Source organism: Pinus tabuliformis, chromosome 3_2, assembly GCF_031772625.1.
Source record: "Pinus tabuliformis cultivar Carrire ecotype Pingquan chromosome 3_2, CPIR1, whole genome shotgun sequence".
Taxonomy (NCBI): domain Eukaryota; kingdom Viridiplantae; phylum Streptophyta; class Pinopsida; order Pinales; family Pinaceae; genus Pinus; species Pinus tabuliformis.
The window spans coordinates 217,031,739-217,053,442 of NC_142302.1; the positions used below are offsets into that span (position 1 = coordinate 217,031,739).

The 21,704-nt window shown below is 39.9% G+C and overlaps 1 protein-coding gene across 1 annotated transcript in view; it reads left to right on the top strand.

Annotated features, from left to right (window-relative positions):
* The first annotated feature begins 643 nt into the window (after window positions 1-643).
* LOC149180510 (protein ESMERALDA 1-like) overlaps window positions 644-21,704 on the top strand; it is a 328,252-nt gene continuing 307,191 nt past the window's right edge. Inside the window, exons 1-2 of the mRNA XM_089416147.1 lie at window positions 644-1,663; window positions 8,102-8,174. Coding sequence (XP_089272273.1) covers window positions 1,193-1,663; window positions 8,102-8,174 — 544 coding nt within the window. The 5' untranslated portion in view covers window positions 644-1,192. The remainder of the gene's footprint in view (window positions 1,664-8,101; window positions 8,175-21,704) is intronic.

Below are 21,704 nucleotides of genomic sequence, written 5' to 3' on the forward strand. Positions count from 1 at the left end.
GCCCCGGCCTTCGTCTTCGTCTTCGTCTTGTCTGGTACACAAATGTTTTGCTACATCACACGAGACACCCATTATACATAATATTATATATATATACGCTACGTGTGTGTACAGTGTGTGTCGGGGAGACGGGATATGTTAATTTGAAGAGTATGGAGTTTAATACAAAGAAAGATTGTGTCTACTTAGATTATAGAGGCGAGGCGAGAGCGTAGCGCTGCGTCTGGTTTATTGAGGGTGGCGAGGAGAGAGAATGAATGTTAGCTCTTAGGCGAGGCGAGGCGAGAGAATGAGTGGTAGCTCTGCGTCTGGTTTTTTATTAGGTGAGGAGAGGAGAGAGAATGAATGGTCTGCTTTTGCATAGTGGCACAATCAAGAGTAGCTCTGCCTCTACTTTCGCATAGTGGCAGGCATTGTCGATGCAAAATGCCACGTCGACTCCGCTAGTTAGATTCTTCACTTTTTCCATTTCATAGCGCAGAGTGGGTGCCACGTGCGTGATCACGGGCTCCTCTGCTCTGCCGTTAATTACACTCTTGCTACATCACGGGCTCCTCTGCTTTGCCGTTAATCACACTTCCAACGCAAAACAATTTAAAAAGAAACAGAAAAGTTTCTACAGGACGTACGTACAGAATAACAGAGCAGAGCTTCTGGCGAGGGGGGATTTCGTTTTTTCTTTTTTGGCGAGGGGGGATTCCGATTTCCTTTTTTCTTTTTTGGCGAGGGGGATTAAAGGCTTCTTGATGCTGCCGTGCCGACGAAAGGCAGTTGACGCTAAACGCTGCCCCCTCCTCTGCCCCCACTCTCTCTCTGTCAAGCGAGAGTTGACGCTAAACGTCCCGCCTTCTCTGTGTCAAGCGAGAGATGAGATTTCGCAGACAAAAGATAAGAGGGCCACTTTCCCAAAAACAAATTAATGTTGCTCATATTGCTCTAATTCTAATAAATTATGCCATGATCCGTCTGACCAACTGACCGACCCCCCTCCTCCTAGTTCGTACTCCCTTTGTATTATATTGTATTTTGGAAAGTCTTTTTGGGTTTTGGAAAAGCATGGTATTGCGGAGCATGTGGAGCGAGTGAATGCATTGAGAGTCCACTAGGTAGTGTAGTGAGTGGAAGATTGGCGTGACGGAATGGGCGTGAAGAAGAGGTAATACCGATCTCAATCAGTCAAGCGGAACCGGTAATGAAGGCGGAATGCATGCGTACAAGTAGTGCATACAGCAGAGTGTCGAGCAGCAGTAGTATCAGCAGTAGCTGTTGCAGTCCTGGGAGTTCCCCTTCACCTCCCTCCTCCCCCAGAAGACCATCGCCCAAACCGAGACATGGGCGGAGCAGCAACAGCAGCACCAAAACTTGTATCAAGAGTAACCGTATGCAGGGCGCGGGAGGAGAAGCCACATTGCCATTGCCACCTGCTAAATGTATGCACAAGTTTCTCTGCCTGCTGCTTTCTCTGCTGCTGAAGCGCCACGGAGTCTTCCTTTTTGCTCCGCTCATATACATCTCTGGCATGCTATTCTACATGGGCACCATGTCTTTTGAGGTGCCTGGAGTGGCTATGCACCCCACTCCTGGATTGGTATACCGCAGCCCACAACTGTTTAAAAGACTCTGGCTTGGAATGAACTCCGATAACGACACTTCTTCTGATGGGGTTGGTTTCTACATCCTCTATTATTTGTTTTTACGGATCATAGCTCATGGAATCTTACAGGATAGGGATATTTTGAATGCTTTTTTTCCAGCGGTTAATCGTGAACCGTTTTAGGGCCAATTTTAACTGGTATATATGAAATCAATTAGAAATAACCTCCCGAGGTACTTTTAGTATAGCATGAAAAAGAATAGCAACAGAGCAGTCCGAAATAGCCAGAATTCGATAAAGAACTCATTTCAATTTTACTACCCATGGAAACTGTCCCTTAGTTTGTACCATTAATGCATCTGGCTTATCTCAGGGTCTTCTTACTTCTTTCATATAGAAATTCTTCAATATTCTCTCGATTTTTAAATGTATACTCGGAACAGTTACATGTTCTTTAGGCACTTTACTCTTTTGCCTGAGCTGGGCTGCTTCATGATTCCCAGGAGCAGTGTCCAACGATCCATAAATGCAGCCATTATTTAAGTTTCCCTTTCCTGGTCTTTTTCACTTTGTGTTTGGTGCACTTCACTATTCTGGGATCTGAAATATTTATGGAGTACAGCATATCTCATTGTTACCGCCACAAAAACTCCTATCTTCAAATAATCAACGTGTGCTGGGGTGTCTTCTTACAGAATGGAAATTGTAGATTCGAGAAATCTCATATGGACCAAGGCCAAAACACTTGATAAAATTATCAATGTCATTAAATAGGCTTTAAATGAGACGCTGTTACATGTTTTAGAAATATTTTTAAGGAATAGTTTTATGTAATATCACTGGTAAGTTGGCAAATTTCTGTTATAGACTTTAAGAACGCATGTAGTTAATTTTTTTTGTAAATGCCCATTAATAAGTTAAAAAGTTTCTTGTAGCAGCAGCTGCTCCAGGGAGAATTTTGATATTGGAAGAGATGAGAGTTTCCATCTCAGATGTGATGAGGACATTTTTAATATGTTTATCGACCATGTGGGCAGCATGAGGTGGAGAAACTTTTGGATTTGTTGAGTTTTCTGATGTTTTATATGCACAGTTCGAAATGATAGGTATGGAATTATTGGAGATGCTGTTACCAACTTGGCAGATGCGTCTGCCTAGCATTGCAAGTGTTTAGATGACTTGTGGAGCTGGGACCCTGAGCATCTGGAGCAGAGCCAAATAACTTGCACTGTTATTGAATCTTGAAGTTCCAAAAGATCATTTGGTCTGAGCCAGAGGGATCCTAAACGTTTCTCGTCACATAGCATATCAATTACAATGCTCCTATCTTCATTATGGCTTGTCAATGGAAGAAACTGGAGGTGAATCTACCATTTCTTTTTAGTGAATTTGAAGTTCAAAATACGAAACCATGGGTGATCTTAGACTCTGAAATTTTAATGATGATGAAGTTTGGCTTTGACTTCTTCTTCATTCATTATAAGCACATCATCTTTAACCCTCTTCTGCTGACACGAGGTCAAGCGAGCAGTGTTGTTTAATCTCCCATTTACTGTAATTATAGACAACATTGATTCTACACGAGCAACACGCCAGGAACTAAGGCTTCTGGCGGTTGGTTTTCTTTAGTGGGTATGACTGATAATGCAGTTTGTAAGGTTTTTTGGCAGAGTTTTGGATATTAATTAGTTCTTTTGAATGTTAATGACCAGCAATGCAGCAAATAATGTTTTCTTGTACTTTACGGCCTGTTTCAGAAACGCGTCTGAAGGGAGTTTTGCTTTAGTATTTTTCCCTTCAATGGGACTTAGAATCATCAATACGGATTCCTGTACATATAGAGCTGCAAAACTTTGAAACGGTTCTCTCTCCCATTATGTTTTCCCGGCATTCTCAGTTTAACAATGCTGAAATAGTGATGTGTGTGTAGACTCTCCAGATATGGGTAGTCTTGAGTTTCTTTTTAACTTGAAATACAAGCACAGCTGGAATACGATTTTCAGTATTTGTAGGCTACATCGAGCTTGTCCATCGAGGTGAATGATTTCAACATTATAAGTTTGAAAAATCAACGATGTAGAATCCCCTAAAATATATGATTAAGAAGCATATTTTTCTCAGGATTCTAGTATAGTTGAAATTGGCAATAATTCGAAAAGGAGCCTTGGTAGATGGATTGCAGGTATAGGGTATCCTCCAATGAAAAAGAAAATGATAAAAAGTAAGGCGTCCATCCAATATGCTAAGCGTGGCCATCTGAGCACATAACGTTCATGCACGTGTACTGTTTGCAGTTGGTTTTGCACCTGTTTGCAAGAATGACTCCCCTGCCCCAATTTGGCAAATCACCTCTTCCTTAATTATATGTTGCTTGAATTAAGTCCTCAACTTATGGAGACCCACGTACAACAAGGTTAGCTGTGCACACCACTGAACTAATTCCAAGCACTGCGACATTCATGAGTTTTCCATTCCATTCCAGACAAGAAGGCTAGATGTTCTACGATTTTGACAAGCAATCTTTACTGAAAATGTAACTATGGACTGCCATCACCTGTTTGCATTTAGACTGCTGCTGCTCTCAGAGATATGTATATTAGCATGAGATAAACTTATAAAGGGACATTGTGTGGCCATCTATTTCCTTAGAGTTACTTCCACAGCACAAGGATTTTCTGGTTTCACAAATGTGATGTTTTTGCGTCTGCTTACTTCTTTAGAAGGTTATGGTAGTGCTGTCAAACTTGCTTAGCTGTAGATTTTGTCAAATTGGCTTGTTTAGCATTCCTTTACAATGACCTCCATACTTACACAGGTCGGTCAGCTTTGTCTTCACCACATGTTGTCCTTGCTTCTGCCAGCGGTTTAGTATCCGCTGCATGAATCTTGTATAGGGAAGGAGATACGAATTGAAGTTACTAACTCGTTTCAATAATTTTGTAACGTGAAGAGTTGATGACAGAAAGAAGTCTAAAGGGATGAATAATTATAACCATAAAAAGAACATATAAGAGGCTGCTTACTCTACACACAGATCGGATCTTCTTGTTGACTCGGCTAAATACATATTCAAAATACACTGGGATTTCTTTTCAATCACGCTACAACTTCTTTGTTTTTCCCCCAAACCTGTATAGTAAATATTTTATGCTAGTTTTTTATAGTGAAATATTCGATTCTATTCTATTAGAAACAAAATGTGGCAAAATCTCATCACGTTGAATTTAAAATTAGCTGAGTTTTGAAATGAAGATACTGAAACGGTATGCTTACCGAGAGTTTAGAAATATGAATGTTTAAAAATAAATAAATTATCTTCCTGTTATCGTATTATCAAATAGACCACTTTAACGTATGTTTTTGTCACATACTGACTTTTAACAGCGATAGCATTGAAAACGCAACATGGCTTTCTCCAATATAGTGAAAGGACAAATTGATGTTGACTTTACAAGGTTCATTCCTTTTCAACTTACGATCTTTCACTTTTTGAAGTGAGAAGCTAAATATTGTCTGACATTCATGTACATGAACATTTTATTTTACTATATGTAAATAATATAAATGAGCATAGATTTATCTCAATTTTAAATCTAGGAAATTATGAATAAATTAACAGAATTAGGTGAAAACTTTAATCTTTATTTATTAGATAATATTTCACAATGCAAAAAGATTGATGTTTGCACTTAACTTTTGTTGATCTCTCTCAGCCTCTAAACTATTCAAGGTTAATATGAATCTATGCCAGTTATATATCTCCAATGCTTGTAATCACCTAAGTGATGCATTATAATTTTAAATCATATGATATTTAATAGGAAACTAAGCATAACATTTCCATGATATTTGATAAGGATCTAGGCATGACGTTTAAATTTTAACTATGATATTTATGACAGCTAACATTGAAAAGGATGTCAAAAGAGGGTTCATGAGGCCATTCTAGTGTGTAAAAGGAACTTAGAATCCCTAGACCATCTTGTTATAAGTTTCTTTTTTGCTCATTCAATCTGGTTATGGATTCACAAAACACGAGATGCAATATTCCTCATCAGGAAGATATAGCTATCCTCCCCCTATGAGACCTAAAGATAATTTTAAACTGAAACTAGGCACCAGAATGTGGGCAATCTGGTCAGGTATTGCAGACATTTGGTTAGAAAGGAATATGAGAGCATTCCTAGGGGAGGAAGATCTCTACTTCAGCTACAGGTAAATATATCTAGGAATGTAAGAGAAACTAAAGCATCCAAATAGTGAGCAAAATAATAACTACAAGGGATCTTAGAGAACAATCTACAAACTTGGATGCTGGGGAATTGGCATCTCCATTATTTCTCAATGTAATCTAATGTCCGCTTGATGTGATTGATCAGATACATTGGCAGCCAGTTGAGCCTCTTTTTATTTAATTGAAACTTGACGGGCCTGAAAAGAAAGCCTAGGTAAAGTACGTATTTCAATGATTTTTCATTATTATTTAGCTGTTCCAAATGGGATATTTTGCTCAAACTATTGGGGGAATCACCCAACAATCATGCAGAAATGATGGCTCCCTGTAAGGGTCTTGTTCTGTCTAAAGATCTGAATATCTAGTTTATGATAAGTGAAGAAGATTCTTAATTCCTAATTGAAAAACTGAAGAGAACCAGAGCAGGTAATGATTGATGAGCATTGAAATTTTACTGTCCTCAAATTGGTGTTTAAACCACCCTCTCAAAGAGCTTTCTCAATTATTGACTTCCTTCTTGAAAACTAGAATGCAACATAGTTGTAGTCTGTAGAATGGGGAACAGAGCAGTAGATGGTTTGGCTAATTCAGGTGCAGATTTAGAGTGGGGGAGAACACCGGAAATGGAATCTGCAGACTCAAGATCGGATTCCCTCATAATTAAAATAATGCATTAGAATAGAGAATCAACTTCAAAGATTGGGATCCTCATTCCAACCAACCAACCTATGAATATAATAATATATCAACCAGTGATGCTGATATTCTGATGCCACAGGTCAGAGAGAAGAAATCAGATGGCTCTTATTTGTACTTTTATCATATATTACTAGTAATATTTCCAAGTTATATCTAAATCAAAGCTCAGAAAATAACGGCGAATAAATATTTCATTAATAGTCAGTAATTACCTAGAAAAGGTCATCTCTGCCAGATGTGTGAGTTATAACGAGTCTGGCATGTTCATGCCAGTTTTGGTTTTCTAGATACATGCTTAGAAATATATGAATATCCTATAGTTAGCCATTTGTAATGCACTATGATAGCTTCTTTCATCCGAACCCTAGAACATGTCAGGGAGAAGAGTCAGATGCTCTTAGTGTATTTACATCATAAATTACTAGTAATATTCCAAGTTACATCTAAAATTTAAATCACAGCCGGAAGACTGACAGCCAATTAGATATTTCGTTACTTGTCAGTAATTATCTAGGAAACGTCAACTCTGCTAGATGCATAAATTAGCATGGTCATGCCAGTATTAGTTTTCTAGAGTCATGATTACAAATATATGATTCTCATATGGTTAGTAATTTGTAAAGTGCTACACTGCTATGGGTAGCTTCATTAATCGGGAATCCTAAAACCAGATTGAAAGTCCTGAATTTGACACTTATGTATCGGAAAATTTCTTTCTTACCAAAGAAATGAGTAGATATTTGATTGGAATCCATGCACGGCATTTCACTAAAATTCACAACATGACTACTGATGGTTGGATATCCGTAATCTCTTGAAATGACATCATAAAATATTCATAGTAAAAAATATGGGGGATATTCAAACTAAAAATGATCTTAACAGGGCAGTTAGTTTTATACAAATGTATCGTTCAACAACTTCTTGGTCTAACTTATATACAGTTACATATTTTTATTGTTTGTATTTTTCACTAAAATTCGCAACTTGGCTACTGAAGGTTGAATACCCTGAACCTCTTGCAATGATATCATAAAATATTCTTAGTAAAAAATATGAGGGATATTAAAATTTAAAATAATTTTTAATAGGGCGGTTAGTTTTATGCAAATGTGTTGTTCAACAACTTCTAGGTCTAACTTATATACAGTTACGCATTTTTAATTGTTTGCATTTTTCAGATGTGAAAATGCAATAGCAACCTGCAAAAACGTTTAGATACTCCATAATTTGATTACTTGAAAAGTAAATCATTGCATGCTATTGGTGAGCTCTCTTGTATATATTGTGATTGATGGTCGTGTTTGGAACAAACTTATTTTTGGATATTTCTAGATACTCCATAATTTTGAATGCTTTTATTGCTTGAAAGCTCATCATTGCATCCTATTGGTGAGCTCTCTTCTATATATTGTGTTTTAAGGTTGTTCGGAACAAACTTATTTAATGGATATTTCTAGATAACCTTCTCATTAGTACCCCGGAAGTATTTAAATTATGTTGTAATGATGAATGGTATGTTCTTAGAGGAATTAGTTCGTCGCTTGACATTTTTTAAAATGTGCCTTTTGTAGCTTATGGCAGCATGGCAGCACCCAAGGGAGGGAGAGGAATGGATACCTTGTATCAGTCATACATTGAGTGGAGGTTTTCTCTCTCAAGAATATTCACATTATTCTTATGTTATTGATGTATGTTATTAAGGCTAGGAACAGAAAATCTTGTGAAAATTGGTCTAGTTGTGGTTCAATCAGAATAGATCTTTATAGCCGTTATCATCCAGTTTTACTTTTTACCTAGTTGTATTTTTTACCCAGTCGTTGTGGTTGTTGTGTTTGCTACGATTTCTTAAACGCAAACTCAATAAACCATAGTGGCATATCCTTGTTGAGGATTTCGTTCCACATTAATATGATTGATGTAACTATTTATATGTGAAGATGCAACTCGGTTATTTTTCATTTCTTTTGGGGTTTACAACAGCATCTTTCACATTCTAATTTCCTTAATGTGATGTAACCTGATTGTTTTGTGTCAAAAAAGTGCATGTCACTTATGCCATCTATTTATTTGCCTTGTAGAGTTTGTTCAAATTATCTTCCTGTTTTGTCCGCTACTCCCCATTCTATGTATTGGCAATAGAACCAATAAATTCAAATGGTCAGCAGCTTTTCTGCCAAGGTTAACAACAAATTTGTTTTGTTGCAAGTCCCTTTGTTTTCCTGTACAACTGTGAAATAAATGTTCAGCTTGAACACTGGTTGGAGAAGGTGCAGGAACCCAATCGTTTTTAAATATATCTAGTCACTGTACCACATACAAGCGGGGGAAATCTAGCTCCCGACACATTCTCAAATAATAAACAAACCAAAATAGGCAAAAATTGGTTCTCCTTAGAGAACACGACGATTTGTTTATACTTAAAAATTAACTTACAGTCCTGTTAGCACTAATTTTCACACCCTGTAAATTGATATACTTTTTAAAAATTAGTAGTAGAAATCAACATATTATATGGAAATCTGCCTTAAGTGTCACTAGCAAATCTCCCTCTCCATTTGGGCTGGTGCTTGCCAAACTCAGGGGCATGTCCCTAGTCTTTGTATCTGCTGTTCTGACCTGTAAATCTACAATATAACACTCAAAAAACAGCAAGACAAAAGGCTGTTTGACCCGCAAGTTAGTGGCCAAACAAGCGTATAAAAATTTGTAAGTTTAATGTTTGGAATCATCCTTTGCAAATCAGCCTTTTATATGGAAAAATAGAGTAAGAAAACGTATCTAAGTGGCTAGTTTCCCAAATAAATAGCTGAAATAACTCTTAATAAATTTCATAAAATATCATTGAATCAAACATACCAGAGTAAGTGGATCAAGACTGAATTTTAATTCGCAAAAGCCAAAGGTTGGCTGCACCAAGATGACTACCATAGAACTTGAATACAATGATATCCAGACACATAATAATAGCTAGGAAAGAGAGAAGAGAGAAGGCTGCTTGCTTTCTAAAGACAATTCAAGTTGGAAGGTTGGCCTTCCACTTGTATATATCTAGTTTTCCCCCCTTCAATTTGTGCCAAGAAGAGGAATAGGTCGAATTCCCTATTATTGGTCATCAATGCACATGGTGGGTCATATTGAGCTTTGATTGTGGAAGAAATTGAGTTAGGTGGCCTGTGCTTGATTAGACTAAAGTATCTTGTAATTTCCCTTTTAAATTTATTTTAATTTCCCAGAAATTATTCTATGAAATCTTTAGGAAAAGCACATTAATTCTTACTGAGAATTTGACTGATTTTAAATCACTAATTGCAATGTTTGCAGACATATTCCATTGTAAAACCCTAACTATTTATTTATTTATTACTAAGCGGGAAATTACATCAAAATTCATAGGAACCTGACAAATAGATAAGCTGGAGAAATCTTCTTTGGCTGGATTCCCCGTTCTACAATTGTGTGCTGCTTCAAGCTTCCAACCAATGTTCCAAATTCACAATCTTGCTAAGCACCAATGAGGAATCTGATTTGACCCCTCCTCTTTGAGTGGTTAGGGTATCTGATCTTAATACTGAAACCCCTTCTCACCAGATCCGCCAGGGTGGGACACTTACCACCGAAACTAACCCTCTACATAATGTGGGTTCTCAACTTGACACGCTCCAAGAGCTCAACTCAATCAACAACAAAACAATAATGACAATGCATGCCTAAGGAGTGAGCTCTCATTTCCTTTAATAGTCATGGACTATCGGAATACCATGGGTCATCCGAATACCATAAGTCTAATCTTCTTTTACTAAAGTGACTTATAATATTCCTTTTCCCTAGTCACTTTTAATTAATTAATTCCCAAATATTACATCATTACCTTTTTAATCTATAGCCTATGGGAATGGCTAGGCCACTAAGTTAATCTCTATTCCCAATGTTCGGAAAAAGGGACATATCATGTCCCTTCCTAAATTAATTTGGAACAAGACTAATTATTGCATTTTGGGGCCAATTTTGGAGATAGTGGGGCCCATTCAATTTTATTAGGAGATTAGATTTAGGAGAAGTTCTTTTGTTGTGGTTAAGTTCTACGTGGGGGGTCACTCACACTGGGGAATACGCACTCCCTACTTCGAATTGCTTGGAGGGAAAAATTCGATGGTTAAGTGAGGGTCCACGATGGAGGGAAATGTTGGAGGGAAAAGTGCTCCATGAAATCTATATAAGGAAGGCAACTCTCCTCATTTCATCATTTTGGCATATCGAATTTCTTCTCAGTTGCTTGAGTTGCTTAGCCGGGTCACTTGCTGTTTAGCAAGTGTTCTTCAAGCGGAGAACTCACCCTTTATTTAGGGGACTTTGAGTGCCACCCTAGAGAGGTTCATCCATAATCTTCCAGAGGTGATTTTCACTGTGGTTTCTAGCATTTGTATTCGCCGTCTCTAGGTGCTGTGTATTTTTAGAGGACATAGTATGAGAAATTGAGTTGTGATTTTGACATTCTTCAGGGGAGCTTTTGTTCGGAGAAATTTCGGGAGAGAAGCTATAGTGATTTGCTGCCATTTGGGTGAGTTTTTGGGCTGGAGGAGAGAGCTATCATTCAATGGGGATTTCACAATTCCTGGGCTAGTGCAAAAGGAGGAGATTGGGCACACATGGGAGGTGGAGACTTAGCCATTGAGGCCGATCCTTGTCGGCATAGATAAGGAAAGCATTAGCGGAGGTGATTGCTACTTTTCTGGAGTGTTTGAGGAGGATTTTGCTGGTGTATTGGCAGGCAGTGTGCTTTCGCAGTTTTGGAGGGCGTAGGGCCTTTTGGGGGTCGATTTTGGAAGGTCAAAATCTAACCAAACCATTTCTGGGTTTTGTGAGAGGAGTCTGTGGTTAAAATTTCAGAATTTTCCGGGTGATATTTGAGTATGAAATCCTCATTCTTATAACAGCGCGAATTGCTAGTTAGCTAGGGAATTTGTACCATTTTGTGGGTTCAACTTTGGTTTGGAGATAGGCCAAACCCTTTCTAGGTTTTTGGTGGAGAGCTCAAGATTAATTTTGCAGCATTTTCTGACCACCAGAGGTGGGGTTTCTAGCAGTTCCTTTTTAGTTAGCAGTGAAGTTTTCTGGGCAGCACAGAGCATCATTGGGTCAATTATTATCAAGATTTGAGATTATTTATTTAGAAGAGTTTTCGGAGAAAATCACATCATAATTCTTCTAAATAAATTGTTATGGATCACAGAAGCCTTAATTCAACAATTTGAGATTATTGTTTTATCACCAGGGTTCTGTCACGCTTGCTCTTGAGGCAAGCCCAGGTGCACTTCTTCATACTATTGTACTTGCTCCATTGGATTAATAAAATGGCTCAGTTGGTTCTTACTTATGGAGTTTATGAGTATTTGTTGAATGTTTAAAATTTTATGGTGTTGTATTTGTTTTGGCTTTGCTTATCATTGTATATCAAAGTTTGGAACATTACAAGACATTACAATCCTCCCTTCCCGAATTGCTTGACTCCAAGCAATTCTAACCTCGATATTGGGATCCCAAATGAATCCCTGTTGTACCATTGAAAAGGAATCAAGAATCTCTATGCCCAAACCAATTCCTCAATCCCATCGCCAAATAGGGAATCTATCATCCCCAATGCCTGAACCCTCCAATTGCCTTGTGCTCCAGGCTGGAAGTATTCTCCCATAAGTTTCCCATTTGATAGGGTACCAACTCATAATCTCCCTCTAGTCTAACTATTGGGGACCTCTGTCATAGTATATGTCAACTGCCACCATAACACCTCAGAAGTCCTTGATTTCCCAGAGAGTGTCTCTCCCACCAGTCATCAACAACCCTTGAAACAGACCACTGTTACCACCGTGTTGATGTTGTGCTATTCTTATTATAACAGAAATTCCACTATGTCGTATCTCCTGTTTTTGCATCCCAATATACTTGCTATCCTGCTCAAACATCCTGCGATCTTGTATTCTTGCTTCCTCGTACCATCCATCCATCACCTTCTCGATATTTGGGTTGAGAAATACTGCGCAAGGTTGCTAATTACTCGCACTCAATGTGTTGCATGCCTTGCTTATATACTTCTGAAGAGGGCTGTTGTACATCTCACCTCCCACTCTTGTTGAAAGTAACTCAAGAGGATGATTCTGCTACTACCCTATTAGGAGTTTTAACTGCTCCTCAATACTAGGAAGCTTGAAAGCTGTCTTAGCACTCTTGATCCTCCATTCTTCAAGCTCATTGTCTTTCTTCAGTATTGTGCCGTTTAGCTTCTTGAGTTCTTCCTTTATTTGTAAGAGGCCTTCTACAATACGATTAACCCTTTCTTAAATGTGCTCCTGGTGATTATCATGTGGAAGCCTTGTAGCCTCTATGGATGCCTTCATATTTGCTTGTACTTCGTTGATGGTTGGGTTGGTTCATAATGTGTATGCCCCTTCATCTCGCCCAATAATGTCATGTGAGCCTTTGATGAGTTCCCTAGAAGAGGTGATTCATGATCTTTCTGCTGCAACTACATCTCTTCTCATGCTTGTGAGAATTCAGGTACCCCTAATCCTATTGCAACAACTGATTTAGTTTATTCTATTTGTTAAATAACTGAACAAATTATTTACAGTGTTCTACAGTAAATATCGAAACTAATACATTGCAGCCTTCACAAATAAAATACTGCGCAAGAAAAATAATGCTGGAAGAATAGATGCACACACACATCAATAACACTACTTTTTTTAGACCAATGTCCCTGGAAAAACCCAACTTGGGAAAACCAGTGCAACAACTGAGGGTTTTATTATTATGCAGTAGTAAATATGAGTACAAATCTATGGATGCTCAAATCTAGCAATCCATACAGAGAAATGTCTGACAAAAGATCTAGTGAGAAAAATTCTCACTTCCACCGATGATCTGACGCTAACCTTGGCTCAAGATGAGCTGCTCTCTGTTGCCTTTGTGCAGTCCTTGCATCAGCCTACGCAGTTTTGCATCACACAACTCGGACCAACGTCTCTCTCGCTAGCTAATCAGCTGCTGTCTGGGAAATGGACTCTTCTGGCCTCCGAGCTCCCACTTCGGCTTCTGGCACTGAATCACTGCTTCCCCCCAGCAAAATACGACTTCCCCTCTGAAGCACTGCGCTGCCTCTCTGTGGATTTCATTGGACTAGACAATATTCCTCCCGACCTTACTATCCTTGCCCCTCTCTCACTGCTTCGATCTTATTGAATCACCTTCGGCAACACACAATTGCTACTCTGAAGACCGACTTCTCAGCGAAATCGAATTCCTTGGTGTCTCGAGTGTGTTCTCCAACCCCCATCAAATTTCTTCTTAGAATCTCTCGTTGAGACATCAAGTGTGAAAATTTCTAAACTGAAATTCTATTGTAGCAACTAATTTATTTCACCTACTTATTATTCACAGTAAGTTATTTACGAAATCCCTTCAACAAATATTAAAATAAATTCTATTGTAGTTATCACACAATTACCCAGAGAAAAATACATGCACAAGAACCAATCACATCAACACAGTTGTTTTTGGACAATTGTGACCAGAAAAACCCAATGTGGGAAAACCGGTGCAGCTGATGAGGGCTTTATTAATCTTTAGTAGCAATTGCTTTTACAAGGAATGATTTTACAGAGAAACTGAAAGAAAACACTTGAGACTTTCCCTTTGAGAAATTCTGACACTTTGGAGACCCTGCTCCCACTCCTGCGTCACCTCTGCGTGGCCCTGAGTGGCTCTGCGTCCCTTTGCGTCAGCCTGCGTGAGGGCTGCTTCTCTCCTCTGGACCGCATCTCTCTCTGTGTTGTCTCCCACCGTCCCTGCGTCACCTCCTCCTCAGTCACTACCTGCTGCTGATGCCCTCCTCTTCCTCCACCCTGCAACTCTTCCTCTGAAATCAATCTCCTTTACTTGAGAATCAATTTTCCTAGAGATACTGAGTATTTGCTGGTGTGTCTCCAAACAATCCTCAAGTCTTCAAGTCTTCTCTTATACTTTTCCTGTTGACGAATCAACGACCGAGATTAAGTCCCTAATCAACGACTAAGGTTAAAACAGACTTGATCCTCGTCTTTTAGAATCTTCTCACCCTTATCTTTATTAATACCCATTAATATTTTTATTTTCCTAAGTTTAGACTTAGGAATCCATTAAAAATATTAATTATTTTAATAACTCATCATCCAGGTGTAATTTCTCAAATTGATTTCTGGGTCTTGGAGATCTCATGTGCCTTAGCCTTTCCTCCAAATTTCAAGGCTAGAGCACATCTGATGCTACCAAATATCAACACTCCCTCTTAGTGAGGAATGTGCTCTAGCTACTTCACTATAGAAACATCACATTGATCTTCCGCGTCGGTACCTGTGTTGATGCTTATATACCTAGGGGGGATAATATGGGGTACCAAGGGAGGTACCCAAGGTAATAATGTAATAATGGGATGGGCCATAGTAATAAATAAGGTGGTTAACCCATGTCATGTAAGGGACCACAAGTAGTTAATAATAATGTAATGGGCCCATGGTATTAGTTGATGGTATGAGGGAACCATGGTAATGACCCATGGTATTGTATGTATGAGGCCTATATAGAGGCTAGAGACTCCATGTCTAGGAGAGTCAAGAATTATTGTATGAACATGCATATGGCTTGTGGAGTGTTCTCCTTCCTTAAGGAGTGAATGTATGGTGTTGCCCTACCTTAAGGGTTTGATATCAATAAAGAATCATTTCATATTATTTCTGGGTTTATTTGCATTATCTTATATTTTCATATCAGATCTATAATATTCCGGGTTAGATCCATAACAATTGGTATCAGAGCACTTTCTTGGGCACAAAAGTGGAGAATTATTTTAATTTTTTGCAGGGATTTTTGGGTGGCGAATTTGCAGATCAGATCTGTATGTTTTGGTGCAAGATCTGCAAAATCTAATTGCAGATCTGGATTTTTTGTGAAAAAATAGCCGATTTCAAAAAAGAAATTGGTTGAATCGGAGTCCGGATGAAGGAGATATCACTGGTCTAAAAATCAGTGGGGTTGCAGACAATTTTCAGGGCAGCGATTTTGCGGCGCAGATCTAGACGTCTTGGTACAAGATCTGCAAAATCTAATTGCAGATCTGGATTCTTTGGGAAAAAATACCCAATTTAAAAAAAAAAATCAGTCGAATCGGAGTCCGGATGAGGGAGATATCGCTGATTTAAAATCAGCTCTTTTTTGCAGAAATTTTGGTGACGACGGGAGAGTTGCAGCGCAGATCGGAAATTCCAAGTGCCTGGATCAGGATTTCTATCACATGGGCAGATGCAGAATGGGTGTTCCATTTCCAAAAATAGGTTATAATAGATATTCTGAGCAATATTGACGAAACTGTGACAATTACAAATTTTCGCCAAGTAAGTGAATTTTTCTCAAACCCTCTTCATGGAGGTTCTATTATTTGCAGGAAAAGATAATGGTCCTACTATTGAAGAATACATAAAACAACAAAAGTCAGCATGGGCAAAAAATTGGAGGGATTCATGGTGGTTGGGTTTCAAAGATGAGGCTTACAAATGGTATCTCTCACTTGATAACAAACAGTTGACCAAACTCTCAGATGCAGAATTTGAAAAAGTCCTTTTAGACAAATGGTCTCGTGCTAGAAAAAAGGAGAATGAGCCACGTAAGGGGTTATTTTCTACTGATGCTTTCTTATTGCAGGTTCATGGATTGATTCAGAAGGAGAAAATCGTTGTGACTATAAATCCTAGTTGCAAGCAAAATCTTATAAGTGTTAATTTGGCAAAAAGATTGCAAGTTCCAGCAAAACACATTGAAACTGCACAAGTTGATAATGAGGATGTTCAAGTGTACAAGGATTTGAAGATTTCTATGGATAAATATGTGTTGCATGGTGATTTTTATGCTTCAGAGATGGATAATATGGATGTTGTTTTGGGATATCCTTGGATGGAATCCGTGGGTACTATCAATATTAATGTGCAGAAGAAATTCCTGAAGCTCTGGTATAAAAAGAAGAAAATTACATTACAAGATATTTCCATCAATAAGCAGGTAGAGCACATGGAGGCTGAAGCGGAAGATGTTCCAGGGACTGACATATCAGATGATGAGCAGTTGATGGTCGACAATCAAACACAAACAAAGGCTGAAGCCGAAAAGGTAACAGGTGCTGACACATCTGATGAGGGTTCAGTGGTTGAAGTCATATTGGAAAAGAAGACACCACAACAGGCACCACAACAGGGTGAATTAAAGAAAAAGACGTCGTGGGTTAAAACTTCAATATATCATCACCCACATCACCCCGCAAGACAACCATCAAGATGGAAACCAGGTAGTCACATGACGGATAGCGAGGAGAGAAGATCCACCCACTACACATCAACACAGAAGAGCGAGGCACCAGCGAGATTGAGGGTTCACCTTTCTCTTGGATGGCTAGATGCACGTGCATGGTACCAGTGGACTACTCTTTTGAGTAGATCTTATTATTTATGTTCTTCCCATGTTTCGGGAACGAAACATGCTTAGGGGGGTGGAATGTTATATACCTAGGGGGGATAATATGGGGTACCAAGGGAGGTACCCAAGGTAATAATGTAATAATTGGATGGGCCATAGTAATAAATAAGGTGGTTAACCCATGTCATGTAAGGGACCACAAGTAGTTAATAATAATGTAATGGGCCCATGGTATTAGTTGATGGTATGAGGGAACCATGGTAATGACCCATGGTATTGTATGTATGAGGCCTATATAGAGGCTAGAGACTCCATGTCAAGGAGAGTCAAGAATTATTGTATGAACATGCATATGGCTTGTGGAGTGTTCTCCTTCCTTAAGGAGTGAATGTATAGTGTTGCCCTACCTTAAGAGTTTGTTATCAATAAAGAATCATTTCATATTATTTCTGGGTTTATTTGCATTATCTTATATTTTCATATCAGATCTATAATATTCCGGGTTAGATCCACAACACTCACATTCCCTACACTGCTGCTTCTTGTATTGCTGCCCATGACACTGTCGCTGTCACTGCTGCACCTGTAATGCAGCTCCCTCTCAACATGCTACATCATGCTGCCCAACACTGCCATTGCTAACTACTGCACTGCAAATTCTGACACTTATCCATTTCTGCTACTGAAATGGATTCTTTAACATCCCCATCTTCTCTCGGAAATAAACAAATGTAAAAATTTCTCATTTCCCACCCCGGTTTTCAGTTTCACCTTATTTCTCCAAAATAGTTAAATGCCCTTTCCCATATCCATACATTTAACAACTGGAAAATAAATTTTGCTGAAAACACAAATTCTGGAAAAATTACAGAATGCTGGAAAATGCAGAAATAAAAATCAGCACATACAAACAGCCATTCAACACATTTAAACACAGTGATTTTTGGTCAAGGTGACCCTGGAAAAACCCCCTACAACTCTTGGGGAAAACCAGTTCGAAAGCTCCTTATTTCTGAAAATGCTTTTTACAGTGAGAGAAAATATTCAGCAAAAATCAGCAAGCAAACTTTTACAACTTATCTCGTTTTCCGTGCCTCACAGCCAACTGGAAAAACTTGCAAACAGCAAAACTGAACAGCAATAAATGCTGTACGACCTCCTCGATTTTTGTGCCAAATTTCAGCGTTAAATGCTGCTGTATGGCCTGCCTAGAAAAGCGTGCAAGCTGCCATAAATGCTGCTGTACGGTTTCCTCGATTTCTGTGCAGAAAAACAGCAGTACAGTGTACGAATTTCTACCTAGAAATGCGTGCCAAGGTACAGCCACTTGCTATACGGCCTCCCTTGAAAAACGTGCCAGCAATTTTCAGACTTTCTGCTCCTCGATTTCTGTGCAAACTTGCTGTACGACCTCCTTGGAATTTGAGCCAAAACTGCTGTACGACCTTTCTAGAAAATTGTGCCCAAAACCTGCCCTTCACTATGTGCTAACTCAACTGTACAAACTTGCTGGAATGCTGTCTTGGAATGTGTGCCAAGCTGCTGCCTCCTTCTCCTCACTGTCCAGAAATCTCCCTTGCTCTCTTGCTCTCATTCTCTCAATCTACTCATGAAAGAATGAATGACCTTTTCCTCCTTTCCCTCCTTTAATCCAACCCTAAGTGACTTTTGGGGAATCCCTAAATCCAATGGCTGAAATAGATTGAGATTTAGGGCTGAGATTAAATGCTCATTTAAATCTCACTTTTTATTTTTTTTAATTCACCCCACTTTAATAAAGACCCACTTAGTCATTTATTTGCAAAGTCACTTTTCCTTTCTAATTTTACATTGACTTTATTAAAGTCACTTTAAAATTAGACTTTAGTAACTTTATCACTTAAAGTCACTTTTAAATTAGATTTGACTTTATAAAAATTATAAAGTCACTTTAGGAGAAAAATTAAATTCTTTTGGACACTTTTCCCTAGGCCAAAGATCAAAGCCTTAGGGAACCACCTGTCCTCCGGTACCAAATTTCAACACTCCCTCTCACCGAGGAAGGTGTTTCTCACCACACCCATCTTGTCTCTGAAGTAGTCATGCTTGCTCCATGGTAAGGCTTTGGTAAGAATATCTGCAACCTGCTCATCAGTGGGAATATACTCAAGCTTCACAGCGCCCTTCTGAACACAGTCTCTGATGAAATGATATTTGATCCCAATATGCTTTGACTTGTCATAAAATACTGGATTCTCTGTGAGTTTAATGCAACTCTGATTATCACAGTAAATCACTGAAGGTCTCAACGGCTGACCAAATAAGCCAAACAACATCTTGCGAAGCCAGATGGCCTCACAACTAGCTAGACTGGCTGCCATATACTCTGCTTCCGCTGAACTCAATGCTACTGACTGCTGCTTTTGGCTGAACCATGACAATACTGTCGAACCCAACCCAAAACAGCACCCTGAAGTGCTCTTCCCATCAGAAGCACAACCCGCCCAATCAGAATTAGTATAACCTGCCAATCTCACTCCATCCCCCTGCCTGTAGTCCAGACCATAATCCACTGTCCCCTGCAAGTATTGCAAAATGTGTTTTGCAGCCACCTAGTGAACCTTCCTAGGCTCACACATAAACTGACTCATCGTGTTAACTGCAAAACAAATATCTGGTCTAGTATTGACCAAATACGTCAAGGAACCAATCAGCTGCCTATACAATGTGGGATCCACCAACTCGGAATCCGAAGCATGAAGCTTCTTCCAGTTGGTGATCATCGGTGTCGACATGGGTTTACAATCCTCCATGTGGAATCTGCCAAGGATGTCCACAATATACTTCCCCTGCCCTAGGAAGAAATGCCCCTCCTCCTGCCACACCTCCAAAGCCAAAAAGTAATGCATCAAGCCAATGTCCTTCATCTCAAACTCCGCCGCAAGATCTCTCTTGCAGTGCTCTATGAGTCTCTCTGCACCTGTAATGACCAAGTCATCCACATACAACACCAGAATGAGAGGCTCCTCACCTATCACAATATAGTAAAGGTTCGTATCTGCCTCACTCTTTGTGAAACCCATCCCCTGCAAGTATGTATCTATCCTGGAGTACCAAGCTCTGGGAGTTTGCTTCAGGCCATAAAGGGCCTTCTTCAGTCTGCACACATGGGACTCCTTCCCATGTACCTCAAAGCCTTGTGGCTGCTCAATGTACACCTCCTCCTGTATGAAGCCATTGAGAAATGCAGTCTTCACATCCATCTGGTGGATCTTCCAACCCATCTCTGCTGCTATCGATATAATGGAGCGGATCGAAGTATATCGAGCCACAGGAGCGAAGCTCTCCTCATAATCAACTCCCTCTACCTGGGAGAACCCTCTAGTCACAAACCTCGCTTTGAATTTCTCAATGCTGCCATCTGCAGCATGCTTTACCTTGTCAAGCCATCTGGAAGTAACCACGAATTTGCCCTCAGGCCTCGGCACCACCTCCCAAACATCATTCTTCATGATAGAAGAATACTCATCCTGCATGGCCTCTCTCCAGACCTGCTAGCTATGCTTTACCTTGTCAAGCCATCTGGAAGTAACCACGGATTTGCCCTCAGGCCTCGGCACCACCTCCCAAACATCATTCTTCATGATAGAAGAATACTCCTCCTGCATGGCCTCTCTCCAGACTTGCTGGCTAGTTGCCTCCTCATAGCTAGAAGGCTCAGAGTCAAGGATGATGGTAGCCATTGCCATATAGCTACAAAACCTCTCAGGTGGTCTACTCTCTCTGACCGACCTCTTAGGCTTAGCAACAGATGTTGCATCTCTCAAGGTGTCCTGAAGCCACTTGGGCTTCCTTTTTCCTTAGCGTACTTCTCCCATTGGAGAATGAAACTCCTCCTCTTCATCATCATCAAGAGCCTGAACTCCTGACTGTCTGTCTGCTGTCCTCCTGCCTGCACCTGAACCTGTAGAAGCTGAGGTACCGTGTGAACTTTCCATCAGTGGACTCCCTAGTGAACTGCTCTGTGAACTGCTTTGCATGCTGCCCGGAGCACCACCCCTCTGGCTCGGCGAGCCACTGCTCATTGACGGACCTGACATCCTCATAGATGTACCTCCGGATCCTCCTGATCCCTGCCCACTGGATCCCTGCCACTGACTCAACTGCTGTTGAGGGTCTGGCTGATCCAGATACTCTAACTCCCGTGATCTCCTAAAGGCCCTGTCCTCCTTGAACTTCACATCCCGCCTGACAACAAATTTCCTCTGTGTAGGAATGTACATCCGAAAGGCCTTTGAGGTCTCATTGTAGCCCACAAAGATACCCTTCTCTGCGGTGGGCTCTAGTTTGGTCCTCTTCTCCTTGGGTATGTAGGAGTATGTAATGCACCCAAAGATACGAAGATGACCAATATCAGGCTTCTTCCCAGAAAAAACATCCTCCGGAGTCATGTGCCCCAAGGCACGATGCGGACTCCTGTTCTGCAAATAAACAACTGTGTTGCAGGTCTCTGCCCACAAGAACAATGGCAACCCCTGATCATGTAACATGGCTTTGGCAGCCCCTCCGATGGATCTGTTCTTCCTCTCCGCAACCCCGTTTTGCTGGGGGTTGTAAGGAACAGTGAACTCCCTCCTAATGCCTGCCTCCGCACAATAGTCAACAAACTCTCCAAGGGTGTACTCTCCCCCATTGTCCGAC